This window comes from Podarcis vaucheri, assembly GCF_965113315.1.
Source record: "Podarcis vaucheri genome assembly, chromosome: 1".
Taxonomy (NCBI): domain Eukaryota; kingdom Metazoa; phylum Chordata; class Lepidosauria; order Squamata; family Lacertidae; genus Podarcis; species Podarcis vaucheri.
This window is the reverse complement of record NC_138759.1, coordinates 79,900,571-79,918,479: the sequence shown is the minus strand read 5'-3', so window position 1 is coordinate 79,918,479 and position 17,909 is coordinate 79,900,571. Positions and strand designations below refer to the sequence as shown.

Here is a 17,909-nt window from a genome sequence, read left to right as displayed (position 1 = left end):
TTAGTTCCAGCCTCAGATAAAAAGCAGAAGTTATGCAGGGTGACAGAATACAGAGACCAAAAAAGCGGGTTTTACTGTAGCTCCTCATGCAAGCCAAATGTGGAAGTGACCCCTTGCGAATGTGAACACACATACAAACCCACACACTCCAGTCTTACTATTTGAGATCTTGACAAGAAACATGAACTAATCCATCTCCATCATGGTAGTTAGCTGCTCTATCATATCAAAGAGGCTGTTGGAGAGTTGCAGGCTCAAGTTTTCGCTGTTCAAGGATGAGAAGCCTTGCCTCTGCAGGTCTTCATGCCACTGCTTACAAACCATCGGCACCAACTGCAAGACATAAAAAAGCCCGTTAAGGCTTGCCTACTTACTCCAAGATACCTTCTTGCTATGCAGCTGTCCTCAAAACCCCCCAAAATATATGCACACCCAACACCAAACAAAACAAAAGACAGACTGCCTGCAATTCTTTCAAGAGCCAAATGTCTACACTCCTCTCCAAATGGCACTTCTGGCAGAGAGGATTGGGGGCCTTCAAAACCTGCTTGATCAAAGGAGATAGCAGGATTGAAAAGAAGTATGCCCCTCCCAGACCATCTCCAACCCTCTAAAAAACCACTACCTCCCTCCATCCTACAACCAGGTTAGCCAAAAACAGCAGAGCAGTAAGAATCTGCCTTTGGTACCTACTAGGTACTTATAAGTACCTAACAAGGATGCAGGAGGCGCTGTGGCCTAAACCACCTAGCCTCTTGGGCTTGCGGATCAGAAGGTCGGCGGTTCGAATCCCCGTGACAGGGTGAGCGCCTGTTGCTCGGTCCCTGCTCCTGCCAATCTAGCAGTTTGAAAGCACGTCAAAGTGCAAGTGCAAGTAGATAAATAGGTACTGCTCCGACGGGAAGGTAAATGGCGTTTCTGTGCACTGCTCTGGTTCGCCAGACGCAGCTTAGTCATGCTGGCCACATGACCCGGAAGCTGTACACCGGCTCCCTTGGCCAGTAAAGCGAGATGAGCGGCGCAACCCCAGAGTCGTTCGCGACTGGACCTAATGGTCAGGGGTCCCTTTACCTTTACGTTTTAGGTACTTATAAGAATGTGAGCCTGGCACGGGAGTGCCTGCCGTGCTGTGGTCCATGGGGTCATGAAGAGTCAGACACGACTAAACGACTAAACACCAACAACAAGAATGTGAGCCAAGGATCCAGCATTATGTTCCAATAGATATCAAGGTACTAAAAATAGAGGTGGTTTCCCTCCAGGAGGAGGGACAAGACAGTGCGACAAGAGATGTCTGCCAGCCGTCAACAAGCCAGTGAGACATAGTAAGAAGTGTGTGTCGGCGTGTGTTCATGCACACTGAACAACCCCTTTTGAACACTGCTCTGTTGCAGGAAAAATGTAGAATACATCAGAGCTTGAATTAAGTAAAAAACCACTAATATGAAGGGTCATGAGGGGAACAGGTATAGACTAAAAGACGGGGGACTGGTCAAACCCAACCTACTGCTTCTTTAGAAGTACATGGAGTGCTCATTCACACTTCCACTTGTTCGATGGCAAGAAAGCATGGGTCCAAGGGGTTTTCTGCTGGCTGCATGCTTTCTAGCTGGGAGCTGATGTGAGTAGAAGTTCAAAATATCTAGAGGGCACCAAGTTGGCAAATGTTGGAATATGGTATTTTAAAATCCACTGGGCAACCTTGTCATTCTGCTTAAGCCGCTTCACACAGTTACAAGAATAAAATACTTTTTGGGGGGATGGGGAGGTGCAACAATTATGCACAGCACCCTAATCTTCTTGGAGGAGACATTACTTTGCACTGCCTCCAAAGGTGCTTGCGAACACATGCATCACACAGGTATGCTTGCTAGGGAGTCCAGAGTAACCGTGGTTCCTTTTCTGAAAGCAAGCCAGCTTTGCTACCATACCTGTGGTGGAAATGGCCTTCAGATTTTGTCTGGACGAGTGGACTAGAAAGTCATTTTATTCCTAAAGGCAGTACTGTGCGCTGTTAACTTAAGAGGACTGCTTTTTGCTCACCTTCACCAAGATGAGCTTGGATTCCTTGGGTTTGTCAGATGCAAAGGACTGGCCAAAGCACAGGTAGATGGTGTAGTCAGGAAAGGAACATCTCTGACCATCACGGAAAGCCCTCAGTTCTATACAAAAGAGAAAGATCCAAGGCTCTTCTAAGTCACTTTGGGGATCCATGAACAGAAAGGGCAATAAAAAACCCAAAGGTGTTTTCACTTGTCTTGGTAAAAAGCTACTTGTGTCATGTGTGAAGGTTAATGAATAATACTGAACCCCCAAATCTCATCAGCCCAGCCCAATGGTCAGGGATGAAGGAAGCTGTAGTTCAGTAACATCTGGAGGGCATCATATTGCTATCCCTGCTCTAGGCAATATAGATTTAGAGATGTTTGCATTGCATTATAGGCCAGTTTAAGAAGAAATCAATATAAGCCTTCTATGTGAAAAGAACTTTGGAATAACAGGAAGCTATAGGAGTGATTTTCAGTTAATCAAGAAGCTCTTCACCCAAGTTTGCAAGTGCCAATTTGCAACAGCAACAGCATATAGAGATTTAACGTGTAGGAATGGACTTCTATACACAGGTGACAACTGAGTCTGAACTGTGGGTTTATCCACACTTCCTCTTATCCACACTTCCTCTTTCCACAGGAAACCCACTTTTTGGAACTCAATCAGAGCAGATGGCAATCCAGATTTTCTCTGGATTGACATTTGCTCTGATTTAGCACTAAAGAGCGGGTATTCCCTGGGAAAGGAGTGGGGCAAAGGCAAACCATGCCTAGAAAGTATGGGTCAAGCAGAAAACTGCTCCAACACATGCTTCCTAGCAAGGGACAAGCAGAAGTGTGGATCAGTTCTGTTAACATAGTTTAATAACAAAAGCAGCGGAGACTGAACAGTGGCGATCTCCTGCTCAAGCAGAGGGATTAGCAGGTTAACTTTGTAACCTCTGCTAATACAATAGGGGAAGCCATCTCTGTTTTAGCAGGGGACTGTGATTCAAACTCCTCACTGAACTGGTTTCAATTTGGCTGTGTCCTGTGAAGAGGTATGTGTAGTCAATGAAGGATTTAACCCTGCCTTTGCACCCATCAGACGATGTCGCAAGTGGTGTCAACTGATGGGTGGGCAGGTGTAGCTTAGGGTATGGTCTTGTGGGTGAAAGTGGACCCTGGCAGGCTAAGGGGTTCTTCATGCCTGGCCTTAGGGTCAGATGCTCAGCTCTTAGCCCCTACAACACTGACCTACCTTATTGGATCACTGTAAGGATTACTAAAATAGGGTATGTGAACTGCCTCATATTCTCTAAACCACTCCAAAAATATTAAGCAGCATTACTGCTCTCCTTCACTTGGGCACTGCCAGAAGCTTGACAGGCACAATGAAAACGGGCCACAATTAGTGCCATGTGTACCCTGCAGTAAGCAGTCAAAACTCTGTGTCAAGACATGCTCCTCAACCCGCCATACCTGTTGCTTATTGCTCCACGTTCTGCTCCAAGCTTTGTGGACTAGAACGTACCTTTAAAAAAGGGGGTGGGGAGCAGAGATTCTGAGAATGATACATTCTGCACCCAATAACAGCCTCATCTCACTCATATCCATAAAAGCTGAAATGGTAAGGCCCGGGTAGGATGAAAGTCACAGGCTACTGATAACACCGAACACCATTCATTGCACAAGGCACTTTTGAAATACCGTATTATGGCCAAATCACAGCTAAGCAAAAAGCCTTTTATGACATTGGGGAGGTTTTAATGCGCATAAGGGTTCCAAATCAAAGCCTTTGGGCCTGACCCATGTCTCAGGTGTTTTCTCCATGACTCAACAAAAGCAGTTTCACAACTGTGACATCATGTGCCTGTTTTTAAATGAGTCGTGCATTAACACACAGTTTAATTTCGTGCCCACAGAGGAAATACCATGTTCCTAGAGAATCACCTTGACAGAATCTTTCATAGTTGAAGATGTCAGTTTCTTCCTCCCGTCCCAACAGCCTGGGTGGAGGACACGGTGCTGTGTGGTCCAACTCTTTGGAGAAAGCCCAGAAGACCTTACATCGACCAATTCGCCAGGCACAGATCTTATTGTTCTTCTGGTACAGCAGCAGACCCGCATTCTTCAGCAGTGTCAAGGTATGATTAACTTGCTTTTGATCAGGAAGGATCTCCGGGTTTGGAAATAGAACATGTTGTATCTGCGGGTTTCCTCCAATTTCATAGTATGGGTTGTATGTGAACATACAGCTGTTAAATTCTACTCCTGCTTCATGCAGCAGCTTCCCGCGGTAGTAGATAGAGACATCCAGATTGAGAGGGGCACATCCTGAAAGAGACAAGACCGTGCTGAATCCAGTGGGGGAAGCTTACTAGCTCCATGCCTGCTAAGGGGTCAGGCTGACAAGCCATCTGCAGCGCAGCACAACGCTTACACTGACAGAGGGAAAATGCTATTTGGTGGTAGCGGCAGGTACATTGATAGAACCATCATATCCAACAGAGAGGAAGCTATATTATCATCCGTGTGGCTAACTTAAGGCAGTTAACAGTACAGCTCTGCTGCACATAAGCTACAGCTAAGCAAACAGCATATATAGACTACAGAGGTTTGGCCCTCTTCTTTAAGACCTTGCTGCCCAGAGACCGACACCCACTGCCCTCATGATTCTACATTTGTTTTGGACTTGCTCAAAAAGAGGATGCATTCACTAACCTGCATTGTTCTGCAGTGGAGCAGCATGAAGGGGGGGTTGTTCTAGTGGGGAAGGGGCAACTGGAGGTGCAAATGTGTTCTGTTCCACCATGGCTTGCTGGTTTGGAACCAGATGGCAGTCATTTCTCAACAGGTTGCTCATCACTCCATTTCCCTGAGGTTCTTCATTCAGGAAAACGTGTTCAATGAAGTTGTTATCATACAGGGCTTCTCCTAGCACAGAAGAGGAACACCTTGGGAATTCTAACAAATGTTATGCATGCCCTAGCTCAGCCTTTGCTGACCTGGTGGCCTCCAGATATTTGGTAGGCCAACTCTCAACAGCCTCAGCCAGCATGGCAGTGATCTGCTTGCACAAGGCTTGTGTGCAAGTTACATGTAGCTCTGTATTGAGCATTCATTCAGATAATTTTTTTGTGAGGAGGTTATGTGACAATAAGCATTCACACTTGTACAGAGTTTATACAGTACATCTTCCCATCCCTTAGCCCAACACTTTTTAGTGCATTTCCCCCTCAGTTTCCTACTTGCAAAAAGTCAAGGTTTCTTTTTAAAGTGGATTATTATTATTATTATTATTATTATTATTATTATTATTATTATTATTTGCACCAGAGTGCTTTAATTCACTTTAATGGCACAAACTTAAATTTCTGGTATGCAACTGAACCCCTGGGGCAAACTACTGGCAGTCTGGAGGTAACCACAGTCTTCTGCTTGTTGCTAAAGCAAATCAGGAGCTTTGCTACACCTTGTCCGTTCTGGATTTTTTGTTCATTAGGAACTACCATATTTGCTTTGGACATCTGATACTAATTCAAGTAGGCTGAAAATCTTAAAATAGTTTATCATATGCAAGTTCCAGGAATCAAATGGCGATCCAATGAATCAATCTCTCCAGTGCTCCAAAAACCACTGCGCAGCTCAGTAAAATTTCTTTTTAGCACAATTATTCATTTTGGAACAATTCCAGACATGCAGACTGCAGAGTAACTCTACTCACCCACATGGTTAGCTTGATTTATCCCAGGAGGTGTATTTTGTTGAGGAAGCTGCAGTGGATGAACAGCAATTGGCTGGGAATTCACATTTGGTGGATGTGCAGCCAGCCAGCCGTCTGCTACTTTACAACAGTTATTTGCCAGTGGTTCACTCACTACTCCAGGCACCAGAGGCAAGCAGCTGTTTTGGTCGATACAAGGGATTGTATGTGCAACTTCCCCTGCTGTATTGGGGTGGAAAAGAAACAAATCAATGGAAGGGAGATGAAGGAAGCTGCACAGAGTGACTGGGGAAACCTAGCTAGATGGATGGGGTATAAATAAAATAGTAGTAGTAGTAGCAGTAATAATAATAATAATAATAAAATAAAATAATAATAATAATAATAATAATGCAACTCAAGAGAACACACTAGCCTTTATAACAAATTAAGCACAAGACAATGTGAAATTTGTATGCCATGCCTCTTGAACAAATTTTGAAAGATGTAGGGATATATAGGTTCTAGCTGCACCGGCTCACTCCCCCCATCACATACACACATGAAATATTGTACATTAAAGCCCCTGAGCATGAGATCACATTTGTTATTAAAAGTATCTGAGCAGCAACTAGAAACAGAAATGTGTAGCCATCCTTAGAACTCAGAGGCTGAGGAAGAGATGCAAGGTGATTTTGCCAAGCCCACAGCCAGACCTACCTAGAGGATGTTCTGGAACAGGAGCCCAGGAGACTTGTGAAACTTCATCAATGTCAGCTTGCTGCAAAACCCACTGGAGCACATCTAGATGGTAAAACAGGCATGAGCAGTGATGCATTTGGGCAGATGAAGTCTATACTGGTTTAGAACGATGTTGATGTGGATGCTGCACCAGTCCTAATTTTAAAGCGTTTAACGCCTTTGAAATCCTCTCTTCTTCTCATGCAAGTTTAGAGGAGGAGGATATGCAGACAGAGCCCACAAAACGGAAGCCAGTGCCAAGTATGTGATAAATAACCCCCCATCCTTTTGTATCAGAAAGTGATCTATCATGCCCCCCCCAGGTTCAGTGTGTGTCCCTTGCCCTCCAGAATATGAGCTCATAAAAATCAAACCAACTGTCAAATCCGCTCTAGAGGAGCTGCACCTTGACTGCGTCGCCTGCGCTTGGTGCAGCTCAGCTCCCTGGGCCTGACCCGGGGGAGGAGAGCAGGCGAGTGGATGGCAGCATGGCCGCCCACCCCTCCTTGGCCGTGGCACACCTCAAACCTGGTGGCAGCAGCTCTCCTTGGTCACCCAGCTGCAGTGGCTCTGTGGCCAGGTCAGATCTCACCTGGCAGCAGATAGCAGGAGAGTCAGCAAAGAGCAGGAGGAGAATGGGCAGCAGCTTCCCCACCTCTCTCCAACCCTGAACTGTGGCGCACGGAAGGGTGCCCTCCACACCCCTCCCCCCTCAGGGGTGCAGTCTTCGTGCCTGCCCTGGGCAGCGCGGGCATACACTCCGCCCCAACCACACCTGTATACATAGGCGCTGACTCCATGGGGCCTGAGGGGGCCCGAGCCCCCTCAAAAATTCGTTTGGGGGGCTCCGCCCCCCAATAATCTCGGGCGCCCCTCCAGCAGAGCGCCACCGCCGCCCCTCCCCCAGCCCAAAATGCACAGGGTCGGGCTGCGTGCCTCCTGCCCTCCCTCCCGAGCAAAAGCTCCACCCAATTTCCTTTGGAGCTGATTAATAGGTGCAGCACGCTCTCCCCTATTCGCTCATGAGGCGGTGGCGCCACTTTATCTGCATATTCATGAGCTTATTTATTATTCATGAGCTTTCGCGGGCTCCCCCAATATTTTTAATAAGTCGGCGCCCCTGCCTGTATATAAGGGGGCAAGGTTTTATAGACCAATACTTAAACCTGGTAGCATAGTAGTGCACAATCCTCAAAAACAAGCGTTATGTACTGCAGACGATTAAGTTCCATTAGCAGCTTAGTAACTAATTCTGCACCAGGTGCAGCTTCCGGACTGAACCAAAGGCAGCCCCACACAGAGCACGTTACAGGAATCAAGCTGCAAGATTATCAAGGCATGAATGACTGCCACGTGTTTCCAGCAAGCAACCAAAACAGCTGAATCTAATCAGAGGCATATCTAGTTCAGCACCACCTCCAACAACTGCCAGCAACACGCCCCTGGAAAGTGCCTCTCTGGACAAGACAGGGTAGCGGTTTCCCATTTGTCAGATGAACAAGGGCATGCCTTGATTTTCTCAGTTGCTACAGGGGCTAGGGAACTGTCTGTGCATCTGCCAAAGCTTTTTAAAAAGTGTTATCTAAAGGCCAGTGCCCAGCAGAAAACTGCACAGTGGCGATGCTGTTTTTTGTTTTCGTTTCCATGTTAAAGCTTAACGTGTATACATATTCAAAATCCTTTTATTGAAACAGTTCCAAAAGTAATCACTCATTTGTGAAGCTTCTTTCTCTCTCTCTAGTTTCTCTGGTCATTATTTCTTTTAATGAGGTGGGCAAAATGGCTTGATGCAAGCCATATGCCAGGCTTGGAAATTTGCATGAGCAGCCCCTAATTCCAAATGGTTGGATTAGGGATTCCTGTGCGGGTTTTCATTTTTTTAGAACTTCCAGTTGATCTTCCAATATCAGCTGATATTTTTCAATTGCTATGCTGGGTGTGTTGTGATCCTACAGGGCTAGGCATGCTTCCCAATGGTAGCTCTGTCAGGCACGTTTCATTCCGATGTGGTGTAGTGGTTAGAGTACCGGACTAGGACTAGGAGAACACAGTTCAAAGTCTTGCTCAGTTATGAAACTCACTGGGTGACTTTGTGCCAGTCACACTCTCAGCCTAACCTACCTCACAAGGTTGTTGTGGGGACAAAATGGGGAGGAAGAGAACCATGTATGCTCTCTTGAGATCCCTGGAGGAAAGTTGGAGTGCAAATGTGATAAATGAATAAATATAGCAAAAATATGTTCTAAGCATCTACCCCAAATTTATGTCCGTAAACCAGAAAATGAGCATTCAAGTTTTGACAGCTTACCTGGGCATGGATTTTCCAGTGACAGGGATTTAAAAATATCATCGAGCTCCTGCTGTAAACCAGAAAAATAAAGTTTTCTCCAAGACGACGATACATACAAAAGATGCTGTTTTCAGCATCTTGAAATGATACTGTTGCAGCTTATCCCAGGAACTTTCAACATTTTTAGTAATCAACTGTATTTCAACTCTTGTGATTCAGAGCAACAGCCTTGCCTTTTAATTTGTAAAAAAATGAAGTTAAGCCAAACAAAGACAAGAACTAGCCTGGACCTTCCAAAATGTCTTACATTCAGGATTGGGAAGCATTTTGGCCCTCCAGATGTTGCTGAACTACAACTCCCATCAGCATGGCCAGTGGTTCAGCCAGATGTTGTGGTTCAGCCACATTCGGGGGGGGGCAAAGGCTCCCTCACACCAGCTGTGCATGCCTAGTACTGAGGAAAGCTTCCCTCAGAGCTACAATCTCAAGAGCATTTCTCATATGCAAGGTTTCAGTCACTTTGGGTCTCTCACACATATTTAAAGTAACGTACGTTTTCAAATACAAAATTTGGGATCCAATCCTAAGCATGTCTATTATGGAGTCAGCCTGCATAGGAATGCACTGCTAAAATGGCTTGTGCTTAATTGCAACATAACCATCCCCTGTGAAAATGTCCAGTATGTATGAAGTCTGGAAAGTCTATTGGATTTACTCCTGTAATCAGCTGCACAAAGCTGGCCAGCAACAGGACCATTACTCTTTGCACAAATACTATTTGCTAGTGCACTGGAGCACAAAGACAGGCACATCTCCTTCTTTCCTGCCACATGGCAATGACATCGTTATCACCAGCAGCTCCATAAACTGTTTTGCTGCAATGCACTTCCCAACTTCCCATGAAAACATCATGAACATGTGTTCATATATTGAAGCTCCTGGATAATCTTTGTTATTTTTATATATGTAAAATTTGGAAAAAATTAAGAAACAAACACACTGATCTGCTTCCGAATTAATCAATTTAAAAACCTTTAAGTTGACTGAGAAGCTGCCTCTAACAGACTGAATCCCTACAGACAGGGATTCTTCATGTGTCTGCCACCACTTGAGATGCCTGTCCTTCCATTAGTTCTTCAGCAATGTTCTCCCTTGCTCAAGGAGTTGTTTAAACATGAACAGGAACACACCCCACCCACCAATAATTTTTGCATTCACATCAACTTAATTATTGGATGTTTATTCATTAGAAACAAGACCCTGGTCTAGAGTCCTACACCAATGCATTGACCAGCTCTAAACTGAATGGCTTTCGAATTGTTCCACGGCCCTCTCAAACCTATTGTGCCCAACTGTATTGTACCTGGGTTGTAGACTGGTGTAGAGCTGGGGATCCCTCACTGCAGGGGCTCTTATGCAACTGATCCACTTCCTGGTTACTTCCACTGACTTGGAGAGGAGGAGACACATAGGAAAAAAGACACAATGAACAACAGTTCCAGGATGAAATGCAAATACAAGAAGATACATACTTTCGTGACCTGGTTGCAGAGAACTATGGCCCCATCTGCACTATACATTTAAAGCAGTATCATACCACTTTGAGCAGTCATGGCTTTCCCCAGAGAAGCCTGGAAACTTTTGTTAAGGCTGCTAAGAGTTGTTAGGAGACCCTTATTCCCTTCTCAGCCCTACAATTCCTGGAGTGATTTAAACAATTTAACAATTGATCCCTTTTAAAAGAGATTACAATTTTTTCAGACCCTGGAATTCCCTTGAAGCATGAACAGAGAAAGCCTGTGGTGGATGCCCACTCTTCCTGCAATTTATCAAGCACTTCATGTTAAAGAAAGTTTTGCAGCCCTAACCCTGTATCCCTTTTCTGTCTTTACTTGTGTCGGCAGGAGGATTAACAGGCGATGTAGAGTTGCGGCTGCAGGGGATGATTCGGTACACGTGGTAGTCAAGGTATTCCGATTCAACTTCTTCAAATCTTTTTGTACTGTTTAAGGCACAGCGGAAGTTGGTTTTCCATCTGGCTGGGTTTAGTACACCTTCATTGTACTTTCCGCTGACCATAGCCCACGCCTTTCCACACAGAAACATGGGAGAAGAAGAGATGGAAAAGTGTGAAAACTATTCTGATGAAGACCACATTCACACCACGTTTTTAAAGCACTATGATACCTCTTTAAAGAATTATGGGAGCTGTAGTTTGTTAAGAGTACTGACAGTTGTTAGGTGACCCTCCCAGAGCTACAATTCCAAGTTCCCTAGGAAGAGGGATTGACTGTGAAACCACTATGGAAATTATAGCAGCTGCAGGGTGCCTTCAGAGGCAGGGTACATTGCATGTTTGCAGAAATGGGCACTCTGCATGCCTACCAGAGAATCTGCTTTATTATTCAGCTGCAACCGCTGGTAAATTGGACTCCAGTCTGTGAAAGCTTATGCCACAATACATTTGTTAGTCTTTTTAAGGTGCCAGAAATGGCTTTTATAGTAGAGAGTTGGAGGAAGTCAACGTAGCATTAAAGAGATCATTCTGCTTGCCTGATGGAATGATCTCTCTTCTCCTTCCCCACTCCTGGTGCTGTTCTGGGGTTGGTGTCTCCTGAACCCCCTCAGAGCCAATTTGGTGGGGGTGCAGGAGAGAGGGGACTTTCCAACTTCACTACCAAAGTTCTTAAATGGCACAATCAATTAGCTGAATCTGGCCATGGCAAATACATGCAAGAAGTCAGCCTTAGTAGAATGAGAGTATTACCTGGAAAATCTTGTAATCACTTGCCACAAGGTTCTTCCTTGAATTGTGCTTCCAAAGGATACGAAAGGTTGTGTGGGTGTCATCAGTCCAGGCCACACTTTCTTTATATCTTCCACTGTTGATCTCATTGATCAACCAGTCAAAGAAACGGAGCTTTTGACGGCCCCTGAAACAGCAAAGAGAAATACTGAACTGGAGGTTCAAAAATACTGGAGGGAATGTAGCCTAGATATCACCCCAACATGCAGCAGCAGCGTCAATTACGACAGTTGCACAGGTGGCACAATGGCCCCAGAAATCACTCGTGTCAGACCTCTAGGAAAAAGAAAAGACATGGATCCTACACAAAAACAGATGCCGATTACCATAGCAACTTCTTAATAAACAACAGGTTGTTCTGGTCTTTGAAGTCAACACTTTTCCTCATACAAATGTCAAAAATACTTTTAAAGCAGCAGCTTCCTGGATACCCCCAGGACAGGACAGCCCAGCAATATAATTCATTAAGAGACATGAGAGTGAAGAGGGTCAACAAATCAGCAGCTGGAGGGCAACAGTTGAGTTGAATGTGGACTTCAGTCTGAACCTGAGCTTATCTACCATTTGAACCATTAAAATAAGGGTGATTCGCCTTGATGAGAAAACTGCTTGTATTAATTATTATTGTCACAAGGCTGGGGTAAAGAAGGTGCACTTGGATTCTTGCGCAAGAATCATGAAACTTGTACATATCTACTCACCACAGGTGAGGGCTGTAGTTGGCTAAGCCCAAACTCCAAAGCGCAGGCTCACCATAAAGTGGATTTTGACACTCAAGAGGAACTAAAACTAACTGGAGCAAGAAACCAAAGGAGCAACCTCAAAAAAAGTGTAGCAGAACAAACACTGGACCTATTATTATATTAAGTTTTACCTCAATTTTAGCTACCCTCAATGGCGCTACTGTTTGGTCATTGGCATCTCATGCAGTAAGGTCTGCATTCCCAAAACTCAATTACTACTAGTAAGCCCTACTGAACACATTGGCTTACTTCCAAGTAAACGTGTAGGACTCGATTGAGTATGTTCTAGTTAATATGGGCTGCTACTACATAAATGAATAAATAAATGCAATGTGTGTGTGAAATGCCATCCTATATCAAGCAGACAGAATTGTCAGTTTTGGCTGACAAACTCAACCAACACAGCTTCAGGAGTTATTGTGTAGAAGTGTGTGTTTGCACGCACCCAGTTCTCCCTCCCCGCCCATGCCTGCATGCCTCTGATTGCCACAAGAACACTCACCTCTCATTTGCTGGTGCAGCCATTCTGGAGTCAAATAAGTCTTAAAATATGCCTTGTGGCAAGTTGAAATATGACAGCTACACACACTGAATCTTGTACTGCTTAATGTCTTGTGGACTAATGGAAGATCATGAGGCAGAATCTGTACAGACCAGAGAAAATAAAAAGGCGGAAGCCATGTCAGCAGACTTGGTCGTTTTGATAGGTTTTATTACATGTTAGAAAACAGAGTTACTGTATGGTTGAGTTGCTACTAAGCGAGCACAGGATATATTCATTAGGTCAGAGCTTTCCAAACTGTGTGTCGCGACACATCACTGTGCCAGCTGCAGTGTGTAGGTATGTCGTGCAAATGCTCCCCACACTCCTCCCAGGGCTGGAAAGGGGTTAGTTTAACCTCTGGTTTGCTAGTATAACTGAATTACTTTGTCGTGAAATGATGCATGTCTAAAAAGTGTGTCACCAACATGAAAAGTCTGGAAAGCTCTGCATTAGGTTGTGCAAAATCTGAGGGTCCTCTATGAGGCTAAATACCATAATAACAGCAACATGAACCACCAGCAACTATCACAATCTCTCAGAAATATTACCAGAACTTCCACCACCCCCCACAATAAAGTTGCTCTTCTACAATACAAACACACCCTCAAACAGCATTTACTTGAGAACTCAGGAGAAAAACAGGAGCGCTGCACTTCAGGAAGTGTGCCAACACCACCCAGAATAACAATTTGCACTACTTCTCTTTTATCAAACCATCAGCCGTTTTCTTGTCTGCGATGAGTTTCAACTTATCTGACCTCACCCAGCCACTTTCCAGGGCAGAAAAGCCTCCACAGCTGCTTCAGATGGAAAGGAGAAATAAAATTAACTGTCCTTCATATTCCAATGATGACCTAATTCCCTGCAGCTGTGAAGAAGCATGTGTGTGAGAGAAAATAAGATCCCTGTGGGACTTAGAGCGAATGTCTATGGAACTAATCTGGCAATCTAAGAGCAGAACTACTACAAAAGTGCTTCCATAAGTCCCCACCCACATACTAGATGCAGAAGCATATAATGGCAACAAAAGCTGCCATGTGGTCCAAGAGCAAAAAAAGGAGTCCTGTTAGGGCAAGCTGGGGACATTTGCCACTTGAGGCAAAAAATAAAATAAAAAATCCCCCACCACAGATGCACCTCAAGATTCACATCTGCTTAAAAATATTAAGTTATAGTCTATTATTATGGCTAGACAGTCAGTGTCTTTGCAATCATTTCATTTACTAATGTGCTGCCTAACTCAGCCTGCTTGAGAACTGCAAAAATCCAAACTACTCCCAACCCTAAAACCTACAGTAATTTTCCAAACAGCCACAGCCACACATTTCAGCCTCACTTATTGCACAAAAGTGCACCTCCTAACAATATTTTCAGCAGTTTAGGATGAAGATATCTTGCTGCAGTTACCTTCCCATTAGTTGAACCTCTGTTACATCCTCATCAGTAAAACTCCAGGCCAACTGTACACCAATGCCATCTTAACTGAAGATGCTTCTTCATGGGGCCACCAGGTGGCGCGTTGGAAGATGGCCGACAATAACATCTCTCTGACCCATACGAGGTAATTAAGGGGCTGCTATGGGAAGTATGCAGTCTTTCTACCCCCCCAGGAGACGGGGGGCGCTGCCTTGCCAGCGGTGTTCACAATGCACCCCCGATCCGAGAGATGGGGGTGCCGAACACTTGGCACGAGCCCTCGGTGAAGTCAGATCTTCCTGACGCCGATTCCAATTAGCGCGTGCTGGTTAGCTTCAGCTTGGAATTATAATTGGAAACATACGATTGGAATGAAGCTGAAGCACATATATCAAGTAATGTTCGAGAGACAAGACTGCTGATTAATGGATCTCTGTGACCGGGAGTGACGGATGGATAAGTAAATCTTCTGATGAATCACCACTAGGAGACTGTATGTTTGGAATGAAGGGGGGGTGGAGGAAAAAACTTTTTTTTCCTTTGCACGATGTGATATTAATAACCCTTCACCCCAGATAGAAATAAGATCGTTGCGTTTTTATTAATCACAAGCAGGAATTCAAGAACTGTGTGGGATGGATTATAACAGGAGAGAGGATTGGTGAACGGTGAGAATGAGGAAAATTTTTATGACGCAGTTAAAAAAATGGCGTCTCGCCAAGACAGGCTTGCCGGAGAAAGGAGGACAGGGGGAGGAGAATCAGGATCGTTTGAAAGATAAGGAATGTTGGAACGCAAGCTTGACCTGACAGAGCCTCCTGACTCATTTGATTTATTTGGCAAGCCTGAGAAAAGTAAAGGACAGACCGAAGATTATTATTTTTTATGGAAGCGCTGAACAGAGGCTGTCCCTGAGTGATATGATCTTTGGACAGTACAAAACCCACACAAAGGATGCCTGTTTTCAATCTGCTTGTGAAAATTATCAGAGATCACAAAGAAAGGAATATACGATAACAACAAGAAGAGAAAGAAAGTAATAAAGGACTATCTGGATTGAACTGGATAGAACTGTCTAATTAAAGCAGTAATATAAGTGATGTTTGGACTCGTTCGGAGTTTTGGACTCGTGCGGAGCTTGATGTATGGGTACCCCCAACAAAATTTAAAATTTGGCTGTATAATTTGGAACTAATGTGATTTGGATAATGTGATGTGATTGGCCTGTTAATAAATTTTATTTTATTTTTAAAAAAGAAGATGCTTCTTCAGGTACCTCTGCTGTCTGAAGTGCAGCAGTGAACAACTAATTAGGGTTGAGGGAGCTTCTTTGACGACCCTATCCCTTTCAGTGGCATGTTCTGTTCAGCCAGAGTGAATTTCCCCCTATGAACTTATGAGGGAGGTTAGAAAACAAATGTAATTTCTGAACCACACCAATTTACAGTAATCAAGCATTGGCTTCAAGTTATTGAATATTTGGGTAGTGCTGACAAAGGGCCATTTGTGCATTGTCAATAATTGCCCTTTGACAAAACTTTGAATAGGACCTGCCTAGTATTTTGTCTTCTGACATGTGCTACTGAAAAATCACCAGGGAAGAGCTGCTTCTCTGAGAAGCCAAAGGCAAGACTTCCCTTAAAAATGCCACTGTCCTGGTTGACTTCTGTTGCAATATTTTCTTCCTATTGACACAGCAGTTCAGTGTCAATATCCTCTTCTGAGGAATTATCATCCCTCTTGCAAAAATACAGAAGCAACCTAGACTGCTAGGCATTTTAAAAGGCAACCTAAAGTCAGACCAGGGAACTACTGCATGACTGCTGGTTCACATGATGCAAGGCTTAATTTGTGCCAGGGATTCTCATTCGTATAACCTGTTCTGTATCAGGGACGAGGCATGGAATATCTCTGGCCTAGCCAGGGCATTACCCTCCAGGTGCTGCTGCAGGACAACTCTTATCCCTAATCACTGGCCGTGATGGCTGGCACTGGTAGCTGTAGTGTAGCTCAACAACAACATCCCAAGGGTAGCAATGGCTACCCTTGGTGCATTTCCTCTATAGAAGGTATGCCTTTCCCTACACCCCCAGGAGCTATTTTACCACTCCTGTACATCTATGTCTGTGCAGATATAATTTTTCTTACCCCCCTGGGGGTGGGGGGAAGACAGCGATCGCAGCGGCAACTGCTGTCCACTGTGTGCTCGTCTGACCAACACGTGCTGCCCCAAAGTTGCCTACACGTGTAGCCTCCAGACATAAAGTCCTTACAAGCCGTTTGACAGTGTGCACATCGGGCAGGTGGGGATTGCACGAGCATGCTAACTTTGAATATGTTCGACCAGCGCAGGCACGCAGGGAGCTGCTCCTCGGGGCAGGCGCGCAAACAACAGATAATGTCAGCATAAAACTCAACTACGGGGGCTTCCACGGGGTAAATAATACGGTTTACCAAACAGCCTTAAAAATTGTTCTCAAGAGCGAGGCAGTGCTCGCGCGAGCAACACTAGAAAGCCTGCGCAAAACTATGAGCTGCCCTTCGATAGGTTCGCTGCTGCAATCCTACACTCAGCAGCAGCAAATCCCACTGACCTCACCGGAACTTACTCTCAGGTAAGCGCGCATGTTATGATTAAAACGAGGAAGACAGAAAATGATGCAAGTCATTCCTTCCTCGCTCTGCACTGAAGCTGCTCTACCTCAGCGACCCTCTTCCCCTCACCCCCGGTTCCAGACACCCAATATAAAGGTGCGTTACCTGTACTGCTACCAGGTGTTTTCTATTGCGCGGCAGGTAGTGGAATTCCGGCGACATCAATACGCTCACGCCCCCTCCGGCGAGGGCTTATATGGGAAGCCGGGACGCATTTCATTGGCTCGGAATGGCTCGGAGGCCGTCAGCGTCGGCCAATCAGAGGCAGCCGCCTTTCGAACGGGCTCGCGCCCCGCCCCCCGCCCCACGGAGTGTTTTCTTTCCTCCCAAACAAAATCCTCGCCGGAGCGTATTACGCCTCTCCCGATTACAAAACCGGCGTTTCTCGTCTCCCCTGACCATATACGGCGGTTTCCGTCCCTGTAAATCACATGATATCAACGAAAACTTAAGTTTCATTTCCGAGGAGCTCCTTGGCGGGCCACGTGGCTTGCCTGCTGGTCGCCCTCTAGAAAGCACAGGGGTTCTTTTTTGGGAAGGAGAGAGTCTAGCTGCTGTACAGGAGGACCACAAATGCGCCCTCAGAGCAGGGCTGGAGTGATTTCACTTCTGCTGGCAAGCAGCCACCTCACTGCACAAGAAGACTTTGCCAACGACCTGCGCCGCTGCATGCGGGCTCGGGCCGTCTTAAGCATATCCGGCGCCGTGGTGCAAAGATCCCTCCGGCACCCCCTTTCCCAGAGTTGTCCACCTTTTTTTAGGGAGCTGACACCACGCTTACACATTATCTCTGCTTGGGGGGCGGCGGCGGGGAACAGGAAACATAAACAATCTTTTTTAGTTGCTTGTTTAATAACAATGCACTTATATATATGACACCACCACATTGATTTTGGCAGATTTAAGACAAATTGTCTTATTATGTAACACCTTGTTTTTAACAATGTCGATTTCTTTTTAAATTCAGAATACAGTAGCTGC

At 45.2% G+C, this 17,909-nt stretch overlaps 1 protein-coding gene across 3 annotated transcripts; it reads right to left on the bottom strand.

Moving 5' to 3' along the window:
* Positions 1 to 50: 50 nt before the first annotated feature.
* IRF7 (interferon regulatory factor 7) lies at positions 51 to 17,268 on the bottom strand. 3 transcript variants are annotated; one of them, XM_082222305.1, is made up of 12 exons: positions 17,034 to 17,268; positions 12,816 to 12,957; positions 11,532 to 11,697; positions 10,657 to 10,852; positions 10,128 to 10,213; positions 8,783 to 8,831; positions 6,454 to 6,537; positions 5,755 to 5,976; positions 4,752 to 4,964; positions 3,981 to 4,364; positions 2,044 to 2,162; positions 51 to 333 (listed from the first exon to the last, which is right to left on the bottom strand). In XM_082222305.1, the coding sequence occupies exons 2-12, from the start codon at positions 12,836 to 12,838 to the stop codon at positions 187 to 189; spliced, it is 1,689 nt and encodes a 562-aa protein (XP_082078431.1). In that variant the 5' UTR covers positions 12,839 to 12,957; positions 17,034 to 17,268; the 3' UTR covers positions 51 to 186. The 3 variants fall into 3 exon arrangements, with proteins under 3 accessions (XP_082078431.1, XP_082078430.1, XP_082078432.1); XM_082222304.1 differs by having other exon boundaries at positions 8,783 to 8,834; positions 17,034 to 17,267; XM_082222306.1 differs by lacking the exon at positions 5,755 to 5,976 and having other exon boundaries at positions 8,783 to 8,834.
* Positions 17,269 to 17,909: the final 641 nt, after the last annotated feature.

What these genes read in the sequence shown, in the direction of transcription:
- IRF7 (XM_082222304.1), bottom strand. Translation starts at nt 12,838, where the DNA reads ATGGCTGCACCAGCAAATGAGAG. An exon ending in ACTGGAAAATCCATGCCCAG is followed by an intron (nt 6,538 to 8,782) that starts GTAAGCTGTCAA and finishes TTTACCATCTAG; the next exon opens with ATGTGCTCCAGTGGGTTTTG. An exon ending in CTATGAAAGATTCTGTCAAG is followed by an intron (nt 2,163 to 3,980) that starts GTGATTCTCTAG and finishes TCTTTTGTATAG; the next exon opens with AACTGAGGGCTTTCCGTGAT.